Source organism: Tamandua tetradactyla, chromosome 15 (genome assembly GCF_023851605.1).
Source record: "Tamandua tetradactyla isolate mTamTet1 chromosome 15, mTamTet1.pri, whole genome shotgun sequence".
NCBI classification, from domain to species: domain Eukaryota; kingdom Metazoa; phylum Chordata; class Mammalia; order Pilosa; family Myrmecophagidae; genus Tamandua; species Tamandua tetradactyla.
In genome coordinates this window covers 54,565,220-54,590,259 of record NC_135341.1, presented here as the reverse complement: position 1 = coordinate 54,590,259, position 25,040 = coordinate 54,565,220, and the positions used below count along the sequence as shown (strand labels likewise).

The following is a 25,040-nucleotide window of genomic DNA, read 5'->3' as shown; positions in this document are numbered from 1 at the left end:
ACCTTTATACTTGAAGTATTACTGAGGATCTAAAAGAAGCTGTTCCTTGTAAGGATTATACTTAGCAATATTTGCCTTATTAGAAATTAAAACAAAAAAATTAAAAATTCATTAATTGAATGAAATAACAATAATAAACCCAATACGTGTTAAAATAAGTAAGGTTTTTAAATTTTAATAATATGTTTTCAATCAGCGGCGGCGTGGCCGGGCTGGCCCTGGCTGCCTGCGGCGTGGGCACCTCCCTAGCCTCTGCTGTCAGCGCCGCATTAAAAAAATATATAATAATAATAATATGTTTTCCAAAATGAATAAGAATGGGCAAATGGTAGTGTTTCATATTTTTTAAATCTCTTTAGTGTCTGGCTTAATAGAAGACAGATAGATTCTTATAATGCTTTTGAATTCAGTCAGTATGTTTGGCTTAAGTGTATGAAGGAAATCTGGCCTCACAAAGACATATAGTTGGAAAAAGAAGGAGTACTGTAATAACCTTTGCAGATAATTATGGATATTTTATTTGATGTGTCATCAAAACTTCACAGATGGAAGCTTCTTAAAGATAAATTGCAATGGTAGAATCTAAAACTATGTCAGTGAATATTTTGTTCTCTAATATATTAAACTCCATTTGTCTTTCATACTTTGCCTCTTTTCCTCGTTCAAAGTAGATTTATAGCATCATGTATTGGTCATTTAGAAAATACGGGTTAAAGAATTTGTTGTGTACCCCAGAAAAGCCATGTTCTTAAACCTCATTCAGTATTGCTGGGCAGGATCTCTTCGATTGTTTCCCTGGAGATGTGACCCACCCAGTTATGGGTGATAACTTTTGATTATATGGTTTCCATGGAACTGTGTCTCCATCCATTCATAGTGGGGTTGCTTACTGGAGCCCTTTAAGAGGGAACTATTTTGGGAAAAGTTCAGAACCAACAGAGCCCACACAGCCAGGCACCTTTGCAGATGCAGAAGGAAGGCACCCCTAGGGAAGCCTTATGAAATGAGAGAAAGCCAGCACACTTCCATGGGTGCTCTCTCAGGGCATCACCTGGACAAACCAACAAAATCTCATGTCCTACCCAAGGTTCCATGTACTTATGGTGTTCAACCAACTATCTGCATAAGTTACATTAGGAGATGTACTAGTCAAAATATAAACTTTGTACCAAATAAACATTTTTTGCTTTAGTCTCACACATTAGTTGAAATTTTAAAATATTAATTACCATCTATTTTCAGCACCCTGCAGTAATGACATTCCTTTGTTCTTCCTCATGCAAAAACATTTTCAAAATTTGTACATTTAGTCACTATTATTATACACTCTAGGCATTCCTAGATTATGCCATCTCAGTCTTTATCATCTATTTTTCTTTGTGATTTCATTTATGCCCCCAGCCCTCCTCCATCATTCTCACATTCAGCTTCATTCAGTGTTTTAACATAATTGTATTACAGTTAGATAATATTGTGCTGTCCATTTCTGAGTTTTTACATTCAGTTCTGTTGCACAATCTGTTTCCCTTCAGCTCCAATTACCCAATATCTTACCCTATTTCTATCTCCTGATGGTCTCTGTTACCAACGAAATATTCCAAGTTTATTCACTAATGTCAGTTCATATCAGTGAGACCATACAGTATTTGTCCTTTTGTTTTTGGCTAGTCACACTCAGCATAATGTCCTTAAGGTCCATCCATGTTGTTCCATACTTCATAACTTTATTCTGTCTTACAGTTGCATAATATTCCACTGTATGTGTATGCCACAGTTTGTTTAGCCACTCGTCTGTTGATGGACATTTTGGCTGTTTCCATCTCTTGGTAATTGTAAATAATGCGCTATAAACATTGGTGTGCAAATGTCCGTTTGTGTCCTTGCCCTCATGTCCTTTGAGTAGAGACAGCATCTAGATGGGTCCTGTTTTTAATCCATTCTGCCAGTCTGTGTCTTTTGATTGGGGACTTTAATCCGTTAACATTTAGTGTTATTAATTCATGGATAGTACTTCTACTATTTTGCCTTCTGGATTTTATATGTCATATCTAATTTTCCTTCTTTTTACCTTTTCTCATAGTCTTCCTTTCTACACTCTTCTCCACATCTCTCTCTTCTGTCTTTTCATATCTGTCTCTAGTGCTCCCTTTAGTATTTCGTGCAGAGCTGGTCTCTTGGTCACAAATTCTCTCAGTGATTTTTTTGTCTGAAAGTGTTTTAATTTCCTCCTCATTTTTGAAGGACAGTTTTGCTCGATATAGAATTCTTGGTTGGCAGTTTTTCTCTTTTAGTGATTTAAATGTATCATCCACTGTCTTCTCATCTCCATGGTTTCTGCTTAGAGATCTATGCATAGTCTTATTGGGCTTCCCTTTATGTGATGGATTGCTTTTCTCTTGCTGCTTTCAAGATTCTCTCTTTCTCTTTGACCTCTGACATTCTGACTAGTAAATGTCTTGGAGTACATCTATTTGGATCTATTCTCTTTGGGGTATGCTGCACTTCTTGGATCTGTAATTTTAAGTCTTTCATAAGAGTTGGGAAATTTTCAGTGATAATTTCCTCTATTAGTTTTTCTCCTCCTTTTCCCTTCTCTTCTCCTTCTGGGACACCTACAACATTTATCATTACATTTAATGTGTATATGGGTGTGTGTGTGTGTGTATGTATACACACATTGTGACAAGGATTCCATAAATTTGGGGGGATAGGGAGATATAGGAATGTAGTTTGTGTGTACTTCTGAAGTTAAGTTGGTATCGAAGCAAATTAAATTATTACTGTTTTCAAATGTGAAATTTAAGCACCATTGTATCTATAAAGAAAATGTCAGAAAGTATGCTATGTCATAGAGGCAGGAACTAGATAGAGTACAGGTTGCCAGAAGTGTAGGCAGCAGGATAGAAAGTTAATGTTTAATAGGTGTTGAGTTTTTGTTTGGGAAGATGTAAAAATTTTAATAGTGGAAGGTGGTAAAAGTACCACAATGTAATGAATGTGATTAATCCCACTGAATGGTATGTTTGGGAGTGGTTGAGATGGAAAAGTTTATGTTGTATTTATGCTCGCAAGACTAAAGAAGAAGGAAGAGCAACTAAAGAGAAAATGACAATTAAATGTAATACATGATTCTTATTGAGATCTAGTAAGAGAGGAAATGAGGCTCAAAGAGGCATTATTAGGACATAAAAAATTGAAATAGAGGTGAAATTTTATGTCAGTGTTAAATTTCTTGACCTTGATAGCTGCATTTAAAGTGGTTATATAAATGAATATCCTTGTTCTTAAGAAATGAGTATCCTTGTCCTTAGGAGCATGATATATGCAACCTACATTCACATGCTCAGAAAATGGATTGATAAGTAGGTAAAGAGACGGATGAATGGATTAGTAGGTAAATGGAGAGATAGAATGTTACAACAAATGTGGCAAAGTGTTCATGTTAGTGGATATGAGTATCTCTTGTGTTAGGGATATGTTGGAGTTCTCAGTGTGGGTTTACTATTTTTTTAACTGTCCTTTAAGTTTGAAAGTATTTCACAATAAAACATTTCTGGGGCTGGCTACCAGCAGTTTTTTGTCCTTAGTTTGTCACTTGGTAAGGCACATGGTAGTGTCCTTTTCTTCTGGGTTCCAATGATTTCAGCTTATGACCTCTGTGACTCTGCCTACCTTTCTTCCTCTCTCCCTCCTTTCCCTCTCTTCATCTCTATCTCCTAATCCAGCATTAGGATTAAGACCCATATTGATAGTGGTGGGCCACACCTTAACTGAAGTAACCTCATCAAAAGGTCCTACTTACAGTGGTTTCGCTGGAGTGAATTAGGTTTAGGAACATGTTTTTTCTTGGGTTCATACAACTGTAGCCCTCCACACCACTTTTCCACAGCATTCTGTAGGAGAGCTTGTGAGTTGTCTTCCACATACAATGGCAAGTTTGGGTTTGTTGAGTCCCTCAAGCAGTCACTAGAAAGACTGGGCCAGGCATCCGTACTCCTAGTATTTATACAGGTATTACACTGCTTCCTCCAGAACTGGGGCCTAGGGACCCACACTGAGAATGTGGTCCAACTCTGTGCCATGTCAGCAACGGTTGGGGAGAGGCCAGCCATGAGATGCCACCACTATTAAGTAGCCTTTTTCTTGATTTAGTACTCACCCTGTTCCTTCAGTCCTTTAACTGTTTTCTGAAGCTTTGAGAAAGGTATTTCTGCAAGTTTTTAGGCATTGTTCCCAAGCTCATTTTAATGGGAGTATTGAAAATCTAATTTACAAGGGTGGGCTACCATGGCTCAGTGGCAGAATTCTCGCCTGCCATGCGAGAGCCCCAAGTTCAATTCCCAGTACCTGCCCATGAAAAAATAAAAAAATTAAAAATCTTATTTACAAATGAGCTTACATCCATAGGATTGAACATGTCTTTTTAGGGGCACATGGTTCAATCCGCAGCACACTCTTGGTTAAATGATATTTGGGTTGTTTTCAGTTTTGCCTATGAACATTCTTGTACACCTTTTTGATGTATTTTTTAAATACAGTTGAGAAAGTGGCCAGACATGAATGCTATTTAAAAAGTAGTTATTAGGGAAACCCAAAGACAAAAGGAAAAAGGAAAAAAATGAAGCCTCTACACCTGCAGATACAGTAAACATTAAAGACCACCTCCTAGCAAGAGCAACATAAAACCTCATCCAAAACCCTAAACCTCAATTGCTATAACCAAATGCATTATGCCCAGCTTTTAACAAAAGGTTACAAGGCATGCTTAAAGGCAAGAAAAAACTGTCTGAAGGGGCAAAGCAAGCATCAGAACCAGACTCAGGTATGACACAAATTATCAGAGAATTTAAAATGACTATGATTTATGTGTAAGGGCTCCAATGGAAAAAGTAGATAACATACAAAAGCTGTTGGGTAATGTAAGCAGAGAGATGACCACTCTAAAAAGACTGAACAGAAAATGCTAGAAATAAAAAAGGAAACAAAAACACTATAACAGAAATGAAGAATGCTTTTTTTTGAGGTTTTTATTTTTATTTTTTTTATTTTACATGGTCAGGCACTGGGAATCGAACCCGGGTCCTGTGGCATGACAGGCAAGCATTCTTGCCTGCTGAGCCACTGTGGCCTTTTTTTTTTTTTTTTGCTCATCAGTGGACTGGAAATGAGATGAGGAAGAATCAGTGAACTTGAAGATATATCAATAGAAACTTCCCCAACTGAAATAGAAAGAAGAATGAAAGGAAAAAAATAAAAAAACAAAAACCAACCTGGAACAGAGTACTCAAGAACTGTGGGACAAGTACAAAAGGTATAACATTCACATAATTGGGAATATAAGAAGGAGAAGAGAGAAAGGAGGAGAAATATGTGAAGCAATGATGGCTGAGAATTTTCAAAATTAATGACAAGCACAAAAAGATAGCTAAGTAAACACCAAGGAGAATAAATCCCAAAAAACATCTCTACCTAAGTTTATCAAATTCAAACTGCTGATAACCAAAGGTAAAAAGAAAATCTTAAAGGAACCCAGAAGAATAAAATACATTCCCTATAGAGGAATAAGCCTATGAATTAGATAGACAACTCATCAGTAAGCATGTAAGGAAAAGGAGAGTGAAAGGAGCTTTTTAAAGTGTTGAAAGAAAAAGCTACCAACCTTAAATTCTATATCTAGTGAAATTATCCTTCAAAAATGAAAGAGAAATGAATACCTTTCCAGGCAAAAGCTAAAGGAATTTATCACCAGTAGGCCTGCCTTGCAAGAAATGTTAAAAAGTTCTTTAGGGAGAAGAAAAAAATATGTATGTTAGAACTTTGATCCATATAAAGAAAGAAAGAGCAGTACAGAAGGAATAAATGAAGGTTAAATAAAATCTTTTCATTATCCTTAATCTAAAGGACAAATGTTTAGCAGTGATAATAGTCATAATATATTGGGTGAATATAGCATGTGGGTAAGTGAAATGAATGACAGCAAGTTTATGTGATAACAAGGAGAAATGAGGAATACTTCTTAATGAGGTAGCTGCATTACCCATGAAGTGTTACAGTGTTTTTCATAATGGACTTAGATTAGTTGTAAATGTATGTTGCAAACTCAAGGGCAGCTACTCAGTTTTTTTTAAAGACATATAATTTATATACTGAGAGGAGTGAAAATGAACCCAACTATATGTTGCCAATAATAAGACTACTTTAAATACAGTGATATAGTTAAAGCAAAAGTAAAGGGATGGAGAAAGATACCATGATAACAGTAATCAGAAGATATCTGGATGTATCCATTTAGTATTATAAAATGATAATTGTAAGTATGAAAAAAAAATCTGTGACTAACAGACAAAGCTGACTTCAGATCAAGGAAAATTTTCAGGGCATTATGTAATAATAAAGGGGTCAGTTATCTGAGAAGATTTCATTCTTAATGTTTATACATCTAACAATATAAGCTAAAAATATGTGAGGCGAAAACTGAAAGAACTACAAAGAAAAATAGACAAATTTATCAGAGTTGGAGATGTCAATATCCAACTTTTCACCTTATAAAACTAGAGAAAGAAGAACAACAGAAGCCTAAAGCAAGCAGAAGAGAAAAATAATAATTAGTGTAGAAATCAGTAAAATTGAAAATAGGAAAATAAGAGCAATGAAGGAAAATAAGAGCAATGAACTAAAGCAAAAATTGCTTCTTTGAAAAGATCGATAAAATGTGTAAACCTTTAGCCAGACCAACCAATAAAGAAAGAAGTTGCAATAAAGGAAAAGAGAGACCAAAAAAAAAAAAGGGCATACAAAAGCAAAAGGAAAAAATGGCTAAAATGAGTACTGCCTTTGCAGTAATAGCACTGGATGTTAATGGATTAAGCTCACCAATCAAAAGACAAAGTAGCAAGAATGAATAAAAATCATGATCCAACTGTATGTTACCTTACAGTTAGAGACTAAGACTCTAACAGGTAGAGTCTAAGACTTATCTTAGACCCAAAGGCATAAATAGGTTGAAAATGAAAGGATGGAAAAAGATATTCCATGCAAATAGTAACAAAAACAAGCTGGGGTAGTTATATTAATATTGGACAAAATAGACTTTAAGTCAAAAACTTTTATATGGGGTGGCAGAGTTCTCACCTACCATGCCAGACACCCAGGTTTGATTCCCAGAGCCTGCCCATGCAAAATAATAATAAAAATTTTAAAAAGCTGTTATAAGAGATAAAGGACACTATATATTAATATGAGGGACACTCTACCAAGAAGAAATAAACATAAATGTTTATGCCCCTAACCACTGTGCCCCAAAATACATGAGGGAAACACTGGCAAAACCAAAGGAAGATATAGATGCCTCTATAATAATAGGTGGAGACTTCAGTACACCCCTCTCATCAAAAGATAGAACATCTAGATGGAAGATCAGTAAGGAAGCAGATAATGTGAATAATATGATAAATGAACTATACCTAACAGGCATGTATAACAAGATCATTGCTGTAGTCACCTCACCCCCTGCCCCAAAACAGCTGGATTCTTATTCTTAAATGCACATGGATAGTTCTCCAGGATAGACCACACTATTGGGTCACAAACAAGTCTCAATAAATTTAGAAAGATTGAAATTATACAAAACATCTATTGCAAACATAATGGAATGAAACTGGAAATTAATAACAACTGGAAAATCCAAAAATATGTAGAAGTTAAATAACATACTCTTAAACATCTGAGAGTCAAAGAAGAAATTGCAAGATGAATAAATATCTTGAGACCGCTGAAAGCAAGAGCACAACATATCAGAAAGTATGGAATGCAGAAGTTATGGAATGCAGAGAATGAAATTTGTAGCCCTGAACGCTTACATTAAAAAAGAAGAAACTGCTCTAAGACCTAACTGCACAACTGGGGGAACTAGAAAAAGAATAACAAACCAACCCCAAATCAAAGAAAAGAAAAGAAATAATAAAGATTAGATTAGAAATAAATGAAATTGAGAATTAAAAAATAATAGAATTAAAATCAAAAGTAGGTTCTTTGAAAAACATCACCAAAAATTGACAAAACCTTAGCTAGACTGATAAAAAAGAGAAATGACACAAAATCAGAAATTATTTATTTCTGACCCCAAGAAATAAAAAAGGATATCAGAGGAGGATACTATGGACAGTTAAATGCCAACAAATTAGAACCTAGATGAAATGGACAGATTCCTATAAACACACTAACAACCTAGTGATACTGCAAGAAATAGAGGCCCTCACAGGCCAGTTACAAGCACAGAGATTGAATCAGTAATCAAAAGCCTCACAACCCAGAAAAGCCCAGGACCAAATGGCTTCACAGGTGAATTTTGTTATTCCAAGAAAAATTCATACAAATCCTGCTAAACTCTTCCACAAAAATGAAGCGAGGGAACTTAACACATCCTGTGAGACCAAAATCACCCTAATCTCACAACCAGAAATATTACAAGAAAAGAAAATTGTAGCCCAATTTCTCTAACAAATATAGATGGGGCGGGCCGCGGTGGCTCAGCGGGCAAAGTGCTTGCCTGCTATGCCGGAGGACCTCGGTTCGATTCCCGGCCCCAGCCCATGTAACAAAAACGGAGAAACAGAATACAATGAAACAAGAAAATGTTTAAAAATGTTTCCCTTTCTTCCTTCCTTCCTTCCTTCTATCCTTCCTTCCTTCTCTCTGTCTTTCCTTTAAAAAAAAAAAAAAAAAAAAAAAAATATAGATGTAAAAATCCTCAACAAAATACTTGAAAATCTAATCCAATAGCACATTAAAAGAATTATACCCATGATCAAAGTGCATCTTATCCCAGATATGCAAGGTTGGTTCAACACAAAAAAATCAATTAATGAAATGCACCCCATTAACAAAACAAAGGGGGAAACTGCATGATCATCTTATCGATACAGAAAAGGCATTTGACAAAATCCAGCATCCTTTCTTGGTAAAACCACTTAGAAAGTAGGAATAGAAGGAAACTACTTCAACATGATAAAGGGCATATATGAAAAATCCACAGCTAACATTGTATTCAAATGGTGAAAGGTTGAAAGCTTTTCCCCTGAGATCTAGAAAAAAGAGAAGGATGCTCACTATCTCCACTGTTACTCAACATTGTATTGAAAGCCTTAGCAAAAGCAATTAAGCAAGAAAAATAAAAGGCATCCAAATTACACTGTTTACAGATGACATGATCCTATATATATATAGAAAGTCCAGAAAATCTACAACAGAGCTATTAAAACTGATACACGGGTTCAGCAAAGTGATAGGGTACAAAATCAGCTCACGAAAATCAGTAGTGTTTCTTTAGTAATGAGCAAGTTGAGGAAATGAAGAAAAAAATCATTTATAATAGCAATTCAAAGAATCAAACAACTTGGAATGAATTTAACTATGGATGTAAAGGAATTTTACACAGAAAACCACGAAGCGTTGCTACAAGAAATCAAAGAATTTCTCAGGAAGCTACATGAGGAAATTTCCTCAGGACCCTGCAGTCCTGCTGCTATACCATAAGAATTGAAAGCAGGGACTCGAACATATGCTTTAATGACATTCTTCAGTTATCAAAAGATGGAAGCATCCTAGTGCCATCAACCAGTGAAAGGATAAATAAAATGTGGTTTATACTAATATTATTCGGCTATAATAAGGTATGAAGTTCTGATGCACGCAACAACGTGGGTGAACTTTGAGGACATTATCCTAAGTGAAACAAGCCACGTATAAAAGGAAAAATAGTATGATCTCACTGATATGAGCTAATTATAATAAGCAAACTCCTAGAGTTAGAATCTAGAGCATAGTTTACCAGGGGATGGATTTGGGATAAAGGATAGCGGACTTATGCTTGATTTGTACAGAATTTCTATTTAAGTTGATTTTAAGTTTTCTTTTTTTTTTTTTACTTTTATTTTTATTTTTTTATTAACGGAAAGAAAGAAAAAAAGAAAAAAGAAAGAATTTAACACAACATTTAGAAATCATACCGTTCTACATATGCACTCAGTAATTCTTAACATCATCACGTAGATGCATGATCATCGTTTCTTAGTACATTTGCATCGGTTTAGAGGAACTAGCAACACAACAGAAAAAGATATAAAATGTTAATATAGAGAAAAGAAATAAAAGTAGTAATAATAGTAAAAAACAACAACAAAAAAAAACCCTATAGCTCAGATGCAGCTTCATTCAGTGTTTTAACATGATTACTTTACAATTAGGTATTATTGTGCTCTCCATTTTTGAGTTTTTGTATCTAGTCCTGTTGCACAGTCTGTATCCCTTCCGCTCCAATTACCCATTATCTTACCCTGTTTCTAACTCCTGCTGGACTCTGTTACCAATGACATATTTCAAGTTTATTCTCGAATGTCCGTTCACATCAGTGGGACCATACAGTATTTGTCCTTTAGTTTTTGGCTGGACTCACTCAGCATAATGTTCTCTAGGTCCATCCATGTTATTACATGCTTCATAAGTTTATCTTGTCTTAAAGCTGCATAATATTCCATCGTATGTATATACCACAGTTTATTTAGCCATTCTTCTGTTGATGGACATTTTGGCTGTTTCCATCTCTTTGCAATTGTAAATAACGCTGCTATAAACATTGGTGTGCAAATGTCCGTTTGTGTCTTTGCCCTTAAGTCCTTTGAGTAGATACCTAGCAATGGTATTGCTGGGTCGTATGGCAATTCTATATTCAGCTTTTTGAGGAACTGCCAAACTGCCTTCCACAGTGGTTGCACCATTTGACATTCCCACTGACAGTGGATAAGTGTGCCTCTTTCTCCACATCCTCTCCAGCACTTGTCATTTTCTGTTTTGTTGATAATGGCCATTCTGGTGGGTGTGAGATGATATCTCATTGTGGTTTTGATTTGCATTTCTCTAATGGCCAGGGACATTGAGCATTTCTTCATGTGCCTCTTGGCCATCCGTATTTCCTCTTCTGGTAGGTGTCTGTTCAAGTCTTTTTCCCATTTTGTAATTGGGTTGGCTGTCTTTTTGTTGTTGAGTTGAACAATCTCTTTATATATTCTGGATACTAGACCTTTATCTGATATGTTGTTTCCAAATATTATCTCCCATTGTGTAGGCTGTCTTTCTACTTTCTTGATGAAGTTCTTTGATGCACAAAAGTGTTTAATTTTGAGGAGCTCCCATTTATTTATTTCTTTCTTCAGTGCTCTTGCTTTAGGTTTAAGGTCCATAAAACCGCCTCCAATTGTAAGTTTCATAAGATATCTCCCTACATTTTCCTCTAACTGTTTTATGGTCTTAGACCTAATGTTTAGATCTTTGATCCATTTTGAGTTAACTTTTGTATAAGGTGTGAGATGCGGGTCTTCTTTCATTCTTTTACATATGGATATCCAGTTCTCTAGGCACCATTTATTGAAGAGACTGTTCTGTCCCAGGTGAGTTGGCTTGACTGCCTTATCAAAGATCAAATGTCCATAGATGAGAGGGTCTATATCTGAGCACTCTATTTGATTCCATTGGTCGATATATCTATCTTTATGCCAATACCATGCTGTTTTGACCACTGTGGCTTCATAATATGCCTTAAAGTCCGGCATCACGAGACCTCCAGCTTCGTTTTTTTTCCTCAAGATGTTTTTAGCAATTCGGGCACCCTGCCCTTCCAGATAAATTTGCTTATTGGTTTTTCTAATTCTGAAAAATAAGTTGTTGGGATTTTGATTGGTATTGCATTGAATCTGTAGATCAGTTTAGGTAGGATTGACATCTTAATTATATTTAGTCTTCCAATCCATGAACACGGTATGCCCTTCCATCTATTTAGGTCTTCTGTGATATCTTTTAGCAGTTTTTTGTAGTTTTCTTTATATAGGTTTTTTGTCTCTTTGGTTAAATTTATTCCTAGGTATTTTATTCTTTTAGTTGCGATTGTAAATAGGATTCGTTTCTTGATTTTCCCCTCAGCTTGTTCATTACTAGTGTATAGAAAAGCTATAGTTTTTTGAATGTTGATCTTGTAGCCTGCTACTTTGCTATACTCATTTATTAGCTCTAGTAGTTTTGTTGTGGATTTTTCCAGGTTTTCGACGTATAGTATCATATCGTCTGCAAACAGTGATAGTTTTACTTCTTCCTTTCCAATTTTGATGCCTTGTATTTCTTTTTCTTGTCTAATTGCTTTGACTAGAACTTCTAACACGATGTTGAATAATAGTGGTGATAGTGGACATCCTTGTCTTGTTCCTGATCTTAGGGGGAAAGTTTTCAATTTTTCCCCATTGAGGATGATATTAGCTGTGGGTTTTTCATATATTCCCTCTATCATTTTAAGGAAGTTCCCTTGTAGTCCTATCTTTTGAAGTGTTTTCAACAGGAAAGGATGTTGAATCTTGTCAGATGCCTTCTCTGCATCAATTGAGATGATCATGTGATTTTTCTGCTTTGATTTGTTGATGTGGTGTATTACATTAATTGATTTTCTTATGGTGAACCATCCTTGCATACCTGGGATGAATCCTACTTGGTCATGATGTATAATTCTTTTAATGTGTTGTTGGATACGATTTGCTAGAATTTTATTGAGGATTTTTGCATCTGTATTCATTAGAGAGATTGGTCTGTAGTTTTCTTTTTTTGTAATGTCTTTGCCTGATTTTGGTATGAGGGTGATGTTGGCTTCATAGAATGAATTATGTAGTTTTCCCTCCACTTCGATTATTTTGAAGAGTTTGAGAGGAGTTGGTACTAATTCCTTCTGGAATGTTTGATAGAATTCACATGTGAAGCCGTCTGGTCCTGGACTTTTCTTTTTAGGAAGCTTTTGAATGACTAATTCAATCTCTTTACTTGTGATTGGTTTGTTGAGGTCATCTATTTCTTCTTGAGTCAAAGTTGGTTGTTCATGTCTTTCCAGGAACCCGTCCATTTCCTCTAAATTGTTGTATTTATTAGTGTAAAGTTGTTCATAGTATCCTGTTATTACCTCCTTTATTTCTGTGAGGTCAGTAGTTATGTCTCCTCTTCCATTTCTGATCTTATTTATTTACATCCTCTCTCTTCTTCTTTTTGTCAGTCTTGCTAAGGGCCCATCAATCTTATTGATTTTCCCATAGAACCACCTTCTGGTCTTATTGATTTTCTCTATTGTTTTCAATTTCATTTATTTCTGCTCTAATATTTGTTATTTCTTTCCTTTTGCTTGCTTTGGGGTCAGTTTGCTCTTCTTTCTCCAGTTCTTCCAAGTGGACAGTTAATTCCCAAATTTTTGCCCTTTCTTCTTTTTTGATATAGGCATTTAGGGCAATAAATTTCCCTCTTAGCACTGCCTTTGCTGCGTCCCATAAATTTTGATATGTTGTGTTTCCATTTTCATTCGCCTCTAGGTATTTATTAATTTCTCTTGCAATTTCTTCTTTGGCCCACTTGTTGTTTAAGAGTGTGTTGTTGAGCCTCCATGTATTTGTGAATTTTCTGGCACACCGCCTATTATTGATTTCCAACTTCATTCCTTTATGATCCGAGAAAGTGTTGTGCATGATTTCAATCTTTTTAAATTTGTTAAGACTTGCTTTGTGACTGAGCATATGGTCTATCTTTGAGAATGATCCATGAGCACTTGAAAAAAAGGTGTATCCTGCTGTTGTGGGATGTAATGTCCTATAGATGTCTATTAAGTCTAGCTCATTTATAGTAATATTCAGATTCTCTATTTCTGTATTGATCCTCTGTCTAGATGTTCTGTCCATTGATGAGAGTGGTGAATTGAAGTCTCTAGCTATTATGGTATATGTGTCTATTTCCCTTTTCAGTGTTTGCAGTGTATTCCTCACGTATTTTGGGGCATTGTGGTTTGGTGCATAAATATTTATGATTGTTATGTCTTCTTGTTTAATTGTTCCTTTTATTAGTATATAGTATCCTTCTTTGTCTCTTTTAACTGTTTTACATTTGAAGTCTAATTTGTTGGATATTAGTATAGCCACTCCTGCTCTTTTCTGGTTGTTATTTGCATGAAATATCTTTTCCCACCCTCTCACTTTCAACCTATATTTATCTTTGGGTCTAAGATGTGTTTCCTGTAGACAGCATATAGAAGGATCCTGTTTTTTAATCCATTCTGCCAGTCTATGTCTTTTGATTGGGGAATTCAGTCCATTAATATTTAGAGTTATTACTGTTTGGATAATATTTTCCTCTACCATTTTGTCTTTTGTATTATATATATCATATCTGACTTTCCTTCTTTCTACGCTCTTCTCCATATCTCTCTCTTCTGTCTTTTCGTATCTGACTCTAGTGCTCCCTTTAGTATTTCTTGCAGAGCTGGTCTCTTGGTCACAAATTCTCTCAGTGACTTTTTGTCTGAGAATGTTTTAATATCTCCCTCATTTTTGAAGGACAATTTTGCTGGATATAGGAGTCTTGGTTGGCAGTTTTTCTCTTTTAGTAACTTAAATATATCATCCCACTGTCTTCTAGCTTCCATGGTTTCTGCTGAAAAATCTACACATAGTCTTATTGGGTTTCCCTTGTATGTGATGGATTGCTTCTCTCTCGCTGCTTTCAAGATTCTCTCTTTCTCTTTGACCTCTGACATTCTAACTAATAAGTGTCTTGGGCAACGCCTATTTGGGTCTAATCTCTTTGGGGTGCGCTGCACTTCTTGGATCTGTAATTTTAGGTCTTTCATAAGAGTTGGGAAATTTTCAGTGATAATTTCTTCCATTAGTTTTTCTCCTCCTTTTCCCTTCTCTTCTCCTTCTGGGACACCCACAACACGTATATTTGTGCGATTCATATTGTCCTTGAGTTCCCTGATACCCTGTTCGAATTTTTCCATTCTTTTCCGGATAGTTTCTGTTTCTTTTTGGAATTCAGATGTTGTATCCTCCAAATCACTAATTCTGTCTTCTGTCTCTTTAAATCTATCATTGTAGGTATCCATTGCTTTTTCCATCTTTTTTACTTTATCCTTCACTTCCATAAGCTCTGTGATTTGTTTTTTCAGTTTTTCTATTTCTTCTTTATGTTCAACCCATGTCTTCTTCATGTCCTCCCTCAATTTAGCGATTTCGTTTTTGAAGAGGTTTTCCATTTCTGTTTGTATATTCAGCATTAGTTGTTTCAGCTCCTGTATCTCATTTGAACTATTGGTTTGTTCCTTTGACTGGGCCATATTTTCAATTTTCTGAGCGTGATCTGTTATCTTCTGCTGGCGTCTGGGCATTTAGTCAGATTTCCCTGAGTGTTGGACCCCACAGGTTGTAAGATTTTTCTGTGAAATCTCTGGGTTCTGTTTTTCTTATCCTGCCCAGTAGGTGGCGCTCGTGGCACACGTTTGTCTGCGGGATCCACCAGTAAAAGTTGCTGTGGGTCCCTTAACTCTGGAAAACTCTCGCCGTAGGGGAGGTTTGGCAGCCGAAGCGTCTTGGAAGAGTGCCAGCCGGCCCAGGGGTCCGAACGCGGGGAGGGTCGCTGGCCGCCGCAGCACGTGAGAGCGCCCAACCAAATTTCCTAGTTGGCCCGGGGCGCCAAGCGTGGCGGAAGGGTGCCAGCTGTCGCAGCCCGGGAGAGTGCACTGTTCCCAGGCGAACCGGGGTGTCACATGTTTGGAAGGGACCCCCTGGTCATCGTTCTCCGCAGTCTGGGGATTTCTGACCCAACTCTTTCAGTTGATCCGGGGGGCCTCGCGTGGTGGGGACGCCAGCCGCCATGGCCTGAGGGGACCACCTGCCCACTTCTGCCAGCTGGCCTGGGAAGGAGGAAGGGAGGGACTCCGGCCACTTGCCATCCCGCCCAGGAAAGCCCGCGTCCCTCGGTGTTCTCACCGGAGCTGGTTCTCCCAGACAGTCAGCCGTTCCAGGATGGGGTACGCTATCCCTTTGATCTCCGTCGTGGCTCCGGGAGCTGCTCTGTATTGTCTCCACTCCCCCAGTAGCTGTTCTGGAGGAGGAAAGGTGAGGGCGGCAAGGCTGTCGAGGCTGGTGGCGGAGGAGCCAGTGAAGGCGGAAGAGGGCACCATGGTGGTTGGAGAGCCGCCGGAGCAGGAGAAAGAGAGGGGAGAAGGAGGGCGGACGGGTCGGCCGCTGCGGCGCGTGGGCGCCGCGCGGCGGGCCGGCGGAGAAAGAGAGGGGAGAAGGAGGGCGGGCGGGTCTGCCGCTGCGGGGCGTGGGTGCCGCGCGGCGGGCCGGCGGAGAAAGAGAGGGGAGAAGGAGGGCGGGCCGGCAGAGAAAGAGAGGGGAGAAGCTGATTTTAAGTTTTGAAATGGATAGTGGTGATGAGAGCACATTATCGTGAGCGTAATTAACAGCACCAAATTATGTTTGTGAATGTGGTTGAAAGGGGGAAGTTTTGGGTCATGTCTGTTACTGGAAAGTGAAAGACTATAAAGCATGGGACTGTATAACACAGTGAACCCTCTTTTGAATGATGGGCTGGGGTTAATAGTACAAGTATAGGAATGTTTTTTTATAAATTATAATCAAACTAATACAAAGATGGTATATTGGTATCAACAAGGATGGTTGATAATAGGATGCTGTATGGAAAAAGTACCATAATGTAAACTATGGAGTATAGTTAATAGGACTATTTTAATATTCTTTCATCAACAAAGGTACCACACTAAGGCAAAGTTTCAACAATAGGATGGTATTTGGGAATGTTGTATTTTTTACATGAGTTTTCTATAAACTTACAACTTCTCTAATTAAAAAAAATAATAATTTTTTTAAAACATGCTTAGTAAAAGAAACCAAACGCAAAGTGCTACAAACTGTATGATTTCATTTATATAACATGTAAATATAAATAAATTTCTAGAGACAGAAATAGACTTGGTTATGTAGAGATAGAAGGAATAGAAGGATTGAATAGTGACTGTTGAAAGGTTATAGGGTTTTTATTTTCGGACTAATGAAAATGTTCTAAAATTTATTGTGGTTACAAATGCACAACTCTGGGAGTATACTAAAAGCCATTAATTGTGTACTTTAGATGGATTGTATGGTATGTGAATTTATCTCAATACAACTGCTTTTTTTTAAAAAAAAAAAAAAGGAAAGCAAATAACTCCATTTAAAAATGGGCAAATAATTTGAACAGAAACATCACCAAAGAAGATATACAGATGAAAATTGAGCATATGGAAAGAAGCTTAATGTAATATGTCATAAGGAAATTAAAGATTAAAACAACAAGATACCACTGTCTACCTGCTAGAATGGCCAGTTAGAATTATTGACAGTGCCAAATGTTGGTGAGGATGTGAAACAAAAGGAACCTTCGCTCATTACTGGTGGCAATGAAAAATGGTGCAGCCACTTTGAAAGACAATTTGTCAGTGTCATACAAAGCTAAACATGGGCTTACCAAATAATCCAGCAGTCACTCATCTTGATCTTTACCCAGCTGAGTTGAAAATGTATATCCACACAAAAAACCTGCAGAATTATAATCACCAAAACCAGAAAGAAACCAAGATGTCTTTCAGTAGGTGAAGGGATAAACTGTGGTACACACATACAATGTTATTCAGTGATAAAAAGAAATGAGCTCTTAAGCCACAAAAAGACATAATGGAAACTTAAATGCATATTACTAAGTGAAAGAAGCCTGTCTGAAAGGCACATAATGTATGATTCCAATTGTATGACAATATAGAAAAGGCAATATTGTGGAGATTGTAAAAAAAAAAAAAAAAATCAGTTTCCAGAGTTCTTAGGAAGAGGGAAGAGATGAATAGGTGAAGCACAGATGATTTTTTTAGGGTATTGAAACTATTCTGTATGGTACTCTGAATACATGATATCATGATTTTGTCTAAACCCCTGAAATTTATACAATCTAAAGAGTGAACCTTAAGGTTTTCTCTTTACTTAATGTATCAGTATTAGTTCATTAACTGTAACAAATATACTATACTAATGTAAGATGTTAATAGGGAAAACTAGAAGGGAGAGAAGGGGGCATTTCAGGGGTTATATGGGAACTCTCTGTATTATCTGTTCTTATTTAAAATAATTTTTTTTGAAGGGGAGATAAGCAAATGTTAGAGGTAATAAAACCATGTGTGTGCAACACATTTTCTCTAGGGTAAGCAAATGTTAGAGATAATAAAACCATGTGTGTGCAAAACATTTTCTCTGGGGTATATCAGGATAATTTTAAAATAGTTGAAAAGGCAGAAAGAAACTTCAGTAAACATTGTTATCAATGATTGAGTGATAGCTTTTTTCTTGAAAGGGAATGAGACAATGATGTCTACCATTACTAGTTTTGTTCTCCATTGTAAGGTCAGAACCACAGAAATAAAATAAGAAAAATAAATTAAAAGTATGATTATTGGAAAGGAAGAACGATAATTGTCATTATTCACAGATGAATTGATTTTGTATGTAGAAAATCCAAAAGAATTTACAGATAAAATATTAGAATGAATAAATGAAATTAGTTGCAGGATACAATGACAATCTGAAAATCAACTATTTCTATATACTAACAATTTAAAATGCCATTTATAATAATATTATATAACCAGGAAAAAATGTAACTAAAGATGAACATAGTGTCTATGTGGGAAAACGATAAAAATTACTGTAAGAAATTAAACCCTACATAAATAGCTGAATATATCATTTTCCTTAATATTGCAAAGATCTCAATTCTTCCTAAATTATCTATAAATTCAGTGCAATCCCAGTAAAAATTCTGGAAAGTTTTCTTGTGAAAATTGATGTGCTGTATCTAAAACTTAAGTGAAAATGCTAATGATCAAAAATAGCCAAGACAATCTTCATGAAGCCAAGACTTATAAAGTTTCATAATTTAAATAGGGTCTTATTTGCACAAAGATAGATAAATAGATAAATGGAACAAAATCCAAAGTCCATAAGTACATCCCTCCCTATACACTCCAGTATATATTAAGACTGGGATGCCTCTGTAATGCTTGCCTCATGTAGGGGTGGGGTTATCACTTTTGAGGTTGGAAGCAATTTCCAGGAAGAAACGTTTTGTAAGGACCAGAACTCAGTTTCTTCTCCTCTGATTCCTTTAGCTATCTCTGTTCTAGAGATCGGTTTCTAGCATCAGTACTCCAGACTTTGTCATTCAGGGCATTAATTTTATTCATTGAACGTGGTTCAGGAATTTAAGTTAGGCTGCAGTTTGGCAATTAAGAGTTCCATTATTGCCTGTTTAACGTGTGCAAATTCAACTACAGGTATTCAGTTGAAAGGGGGAAGAATAGAGATGAGGGAAAGCAATGTAAATACTTCAGACAATCTCTTCCATTCTCATCTAATGGGTTTTAGGCACTAGATTAGAAATGTGAGCTGTTTTTCTACCTGTTGGTTCCTGTGTGTGTTTCAGTTTATAAGCATCTCGTTTTGCTGGGTATGGTTTTAACATTTAGAGATATGTGTTTTCCATGCAGTATGTCCACTAAACACATCTATTCCAATCCTGAGGGGAAGACATTTGTGTTTAACTTTTCAAAGCCTTATATATAGTAGTCATCGGTTTGGCTCTTGATTCAGACTACTTGGGTTAAAATCCCAGCTCTGCTCTTACCCTATCTGTGTGACCAGGGCAGTTACTTAACTTCTCTGAGTTTAGTACCCTTATCTGTAAAATGGAGATGATAGCAAACACCTCATACAGTTGTTGAAAGAATTAAATGACTAATTAACATATAAATAGTGGCTGGCACATAGTGAGTGCCAAATCGGTGTTAACTATGTTTATTATTAGTAGTGTTGTTATTATTACTGAAAGGCTATAGAGTATGTTCCCAAATGTGATGAGTTCCTAAGGGATTTTCAAGGGGAATTTAGCCCATGACCACTCCCTTTTCATCTTCAGCTTGTACTTTAGAACCCAACCCCAGCATTAAATGTGATTCTCCTGTACCAAACTAGTTTCTCTATCTGGTCCTTGGAGTTTCTAGAGAGCTGACAGTAAGTTGTGGCTGGTAGAAAATGGTCGTACAGCACAGGACATGATCGTTTGGGCAAGAAGGCCTGTGAAGTGGGGCAAGATGTATTCCCATAGAGACAAGGTAGTTGTACCTTTAAAATGTGTTTAATACGTATATTTAAGTACACATATTTTACCCGCCAGCATTTTCCTAAGTACAAAGATCCACTAATCTTTTAAAGTCATTGCATTCTTATAATGCTTGTCATTTGCTTTTCACTAGAAAATGATTGGAGCCCATAGGGTAGAATGATGGCTATGCTGTCATATTGGTGGTGCATTAATGTACTTCACAGTACTCTGGTGTTTTATAGTTCTGCTCTCTTTTTTCAAGCCCAGAGTCCTTTAACTCACCACTGATTGTTACCTTTGCAGAATTTTGAGGAACGTCATATGTGGCTGTTTGCTATCTTACCGCCTCTCTCCTCTTCCACACACACAGGCGCAGACTCTCATGTCATCTTCCAGGACTGTTATAGTCCCTGACCTCAACTCCGTCCACCCTTCTCACAGAAAAGTGGCTGTATGTTTTTCACTTCCATTAGACAGCACTGCCGTACACAGCTAGCTATACGCCCATCATCCCATCATCATCAACTCCTCCACTGCTCGAATGTGTAGGCCCCACTCAGACACTGCCATGCTAGCTCCTGCTGCTTGCTGTATTGGCATAGCTCATGGCAACTGTTTTGTTTCTCTCCATTTTTCTTTTTTCCTGTCTCTTCCATCAGCTATGGCTTCTTTTGCCCCGGTAGAACTGGTCACTTACAAACCTTCCCAGCCATTGAGCTCCAACTGGCCTAGTGAACAAATGCATCAAACCTAGTGGGCTCTATCATCCAGCTTTTCTTGGCCATGTTATTTGTGGCTCAGGCATCTGAGCCTGTTTGTAGTATCTACCATCAAAAGAGGGGTTTGTGGTGTGTGTTAGGGGCCTGAGAATTAATTCAGCTATCACAGGCCCACTGCCTGGGAAATTCAAGAGTTAAAACTAGTTATAATTCACCGCCCCATGTTAATTTCGTAGAATGAGGGGAAAAAAAGTTTAGTGAGTTCTGTTTTAAGAGGATTTGTATAGTGTATCTAAAATAGCTTCTAAATGTGCAGACATTACTTCACAGCGGTGATGTAAAATTAAAGTGTACTTGTATATTGCATACTGAGGAATCTAGAGCAAAAAGTTATGATATGTCTAGCTGGTGCACTAGATTTTATCTTTTGAATTATAAGAATACTTCACTGTTAAAATCATCTTATTTTTGTTTGTTTTTTTTTCTCTTTCTTCCTAGAATATTTTCCTTCCTGGATATAGTAACTTTGTGCCGATGTGCACAGATTTCCAAGGTAGGGTATTTAGCATATTTTTAATAAAGAAAATCTCAAGTTTATTAGAATGAGGATGAGTTTTAAACAACTAAACATTTAAAAATTCAAGTCAATTTTCTGTTACATTTAATATAACACAATGTTACAATTCTCCGTTTGATTATTAACTTAAAATACATCAAGAATATAGGTTTAAAATCCAAAGGTTGAGTCAAAACTAAGATTTCTGTAAAAGCCTCAGGAAAGTATCACTTTTGCTCCAATCCACCCTCCTTTTCTTCCCACCTCCCAGGCTTGGAACATCTTAGCCCTGGATGGAAGCAACTGGCAAAGAATAGACCTTTTTAACTTTCAAACAGATGTAGAGGTAAGTTGTACTGTTTTAGAGAAGATTTTTTAAAAAGATAAGTAAACTGGTCCCTCTTTCCTGTCTTTTTATTTTGTTGCATTTAGATGTAATAATAAAGTGTCAAGATGGAATGGAGAGAAAAAAATTGAAAGAATAATACAAAATTCCAATTGTATTTTGCTTTTTGCACTATATCAGTTACAGATTATTTCCCCGTTTATATTTTTAACCTGAATTTCATCACTATGCTTTTTAAAGCCTCATACCTGAATCATTAATGCCTAGTTTAGTGCCTTATCCTTAGACAACTCTTGACAAATATTTATTGATCTGAATGATCCACTGAGAATTTTAATTCAGCATCAAAATGGAGTGATGGCACAGTAGAGGTCCAGCAATGAAGTAGGAGATCTGAAGTATCACCCTAGCCCTGCCAGTTAAGTCAAAGTATATAATCTCTCATTGCCTCAGTTTTATTAGCTATAAAGTAAATAAGTAATATTTAAAGCCCTTTATAATTACAGGGTTTTAGTATATTTGGCCAATATACATTTAAGAGTAACAAAACAAACCAAGTGAGGAAAGTTTATTTTAAAAGAACTTTAGTATTAAATACCAAATTTCCAACCAAAAAAGAAAAGGGTGGGGCAGTGTGAAGGTGGCTCAGTGGCAGAATTCTCGCCTGCCATGCCGGAGACCTGGGTTCACTTCCTGGTGCCTGCCCGTGTGAAAAAAGAGAAAAGGGTGGTTGAGTGAAGGAATAAAGAGCACTGTACACAGTAATTATCTAGAGTGGTGTTTTAAGGGTCTTGAGATTCTGAATAGAAAACCTTATTCATTTCCAGTTTGGTCAACACAGTTAACAATAGTGGAATTATGTTTTAATTCAGCTACTCATGGAGAGTGTTTCCCGAGAATTTTTACCAAGGTATATGTCTTGTATTTTTTAATGGATAAGGAAATTAATGTATTTAATAGTGAGATGGGCTCAGGCAATATCCTGCTAGTTATTTAACCTAGTATTACCTAGAGGAACTAATGGCCAGTTGTAACAGCCCTTCGTGTCCGTCTCTAGGTGACCTGCTGGCTTGAGCCTTCATCTCCGTGTTCAACCAGTGTTGCAGAATGCTTACAGCTGATGAGACAGGCACAGGATTTCATAAAATCCATGTTTGGAAACACTTGATTTCTGTCATGCTGTGGTGCTCTGAGCTTAGAAGGTGGTAGGGTCCTCAGAGCTCCACAATCATCCTGGAAAGATAAATTCTGGTTCCTGGCTTAGACACCTGGTCCCTGAATTAGGTTTTGTTTAATATTCTTTCCAGACTTTATAAGAGTGATTGCAACAGTGCCTGACCCAAACATGCTGACATTCTCTACTAACCAGTATAGTTCACTTTCCAGCTGATATTCTGTAAATCTTTGTTTGGTGAATTTACTTAGTGATGATGAGGATAACCTGAAATTCTAAAAATTGTGGTCATTTTCACTGACCAAAAGAGAGTCATTATTTGAAAACATTTGGCAAAATCCTTTCTCTTTTTCCATGGGTCTTTTCTGTTTTCTTTGATAATTTTTCTAGACTGTACAACATTTTGGAAGGCATATTGAAAACTTTTAAATTTAAATAATAAAAATACTAATATTTCAAGTAAATAGCACTACCTTGTGCATTATTTGATTTCATTATTTTGGCTAACTGCTGATTTTCATCTAACTGCAACTACATATATAATATACTTATGTATAAAGGCATGAAACTTTGAAGGCCTGATATATATATAAGTGTGTGTGTGTGTATACATATCTCAGAAATACTCAAGACTACTTTCCTAAAGAAAAGACCAATTTATGGATCTCCAGTTAAATAAAAAATTACATGTGAAAACCTGTGATAGCTGGTACCAGGGTCTCAATGTAGTCTAATACTGTTTAGTTCCCTTTATGGATTGGCACCTTGAATCCAGTTTGGATTAGGAACTAAATATTGGGGCCTCTTCTGTTCTTTAAATGGGACCCCCTGAAAGGATTCCATGGATAACCTGATGGTCTTAAACACATCTACTTTGGGAGGAAATGGAGATTTATAATATGTTGAGAAGAGAGAGAAGGAGCCAGAAGGAATAGGATTAATATAATTATTAGTATTTACTGTGTGCCAGGTACTATTCTAGCATTTTACATGTATTATTTATTCTTCTCATAAACACCTGTTGATTAAACTGAGGTACAGAAAGGTTGTCACCCAAGTCACTGATTTATTAACAGAAGAATACAGGTACCTTGATCAGTGAGTTGTATGAAGGGCACATCCAGAATAAAGCATCCAAGTGACAAATGCTTATCATGTCTTTCCTTCAGCATCACTCTTCCCTAAATATGTGTTGTTTCCCTGATGTTTAGGTATTTTCATGCCTTTAAATGTTGGACATTTTATTGCTAGTGTCTTCATGTTGTAAAGATTCTGCTAGGACAAAAATGAGAAATAACTAATGTGTTTGCCTAAAAGTCATAACTCCATGAGTTTTAAAAGACCCTTCTGAAACCAATCTTTCCTCTAAAGCCCTTCATTTTAAATTACACATCTATAGCATGCTGTTAGATAAGGAACAGAACCATTAACTTGAATACTGTATTTTCATTTTATTCTGGTAACATATATACCATATAAAATTTCCCATTTTAATCACTCTCACGTGTACAATTCAGTGATATGAATTGCATTCATAATAATGTGCTACCATCACCACCATCTATTACCAAAACTTTTTTTATCATCTCAGTCAAAACTCTCTACCTATGAAAGCAGTAACTCCTCTTCTCTCCCTGACCTCCAGCCCCAGGTAACCTGTGATTTACTGTTGGTCTTTCAGAATTTGCTTATTCTTAGATTTCATATCAGTGTACAGATTTTAAAATAATACTTAATGCTTTGGTTGAGAACATTAAAAAGTGCACACAGCCCTTCCTGTGCTAGGGATAGAATTGAGGTACTGTATGAATGTTCCATAATATCTTCTATTACACTTAAAAATATATATATATTCAGTTTCTAAATTTCAGATTTTTTTTTCCTGTAAGATTAGCAGCATAAAATAAATGAGATTCTCCCCTGCACCCCCTCCCCCTTTCTTGACTTAAGGGTCGAGTGGTGGAAAATATCTCAAAGCGATGCGGTGGATTCCTGAGGAAGCTCAGCTTGCGAGGCTGCATTGGTGTGGGGGATTCTTCCTTGAAGTAAGTCAAATCTACAGTAGCTCACTTTGTCATGGCAACTTGTAGTTGACGTTTTCATCAGAAAAAAAATGCAATAAGAATATTATGCACTTTTCTGCTAAATTCTTTCTTTGGTAATTGTGTAGAGTAATGAGATGACTGT

The 25,040-nt window shown here is 36.5% G+C and overlaps 1 protein-coding gene across 4 annotated transcripts in view; it reads left to right on the top strand.

Moving 5' to 3' along the window:
* FBXL2 (F-box and leucine rich repeat protein 2) overlaps positions 1 to 25,040 on the top strand; it is a 210,464-nt gene that overhangs the window by 113,301 nt on the left and 72,123 nt on the right. For 2 of the 4 annotated variants that reach the window (XM_077129888.1, XM_077129887.1), the window contains exons 3-5: positions 21,276 to 21,330; positions 21,605 to 21,679; positions 24,804 to 24,898. In XM_077129888.1, coding sequence (XP_076986003.1) covers positions 21,276 to 21,330; positions 21,605 to 21,679; positions 24,804 to 24,898 — 225 coding nt within the window. Of the gene's footprint in view, positions 1 to 21,275; positions 21,331 to 21,604; positions 21,680 to 24,803; positions 24,899 to 25,040 lie in introns of those variants that run through there. The other 2 variants (XM_077129890.1, XM_077129889.1) reach the window with 1 other exon arrangement.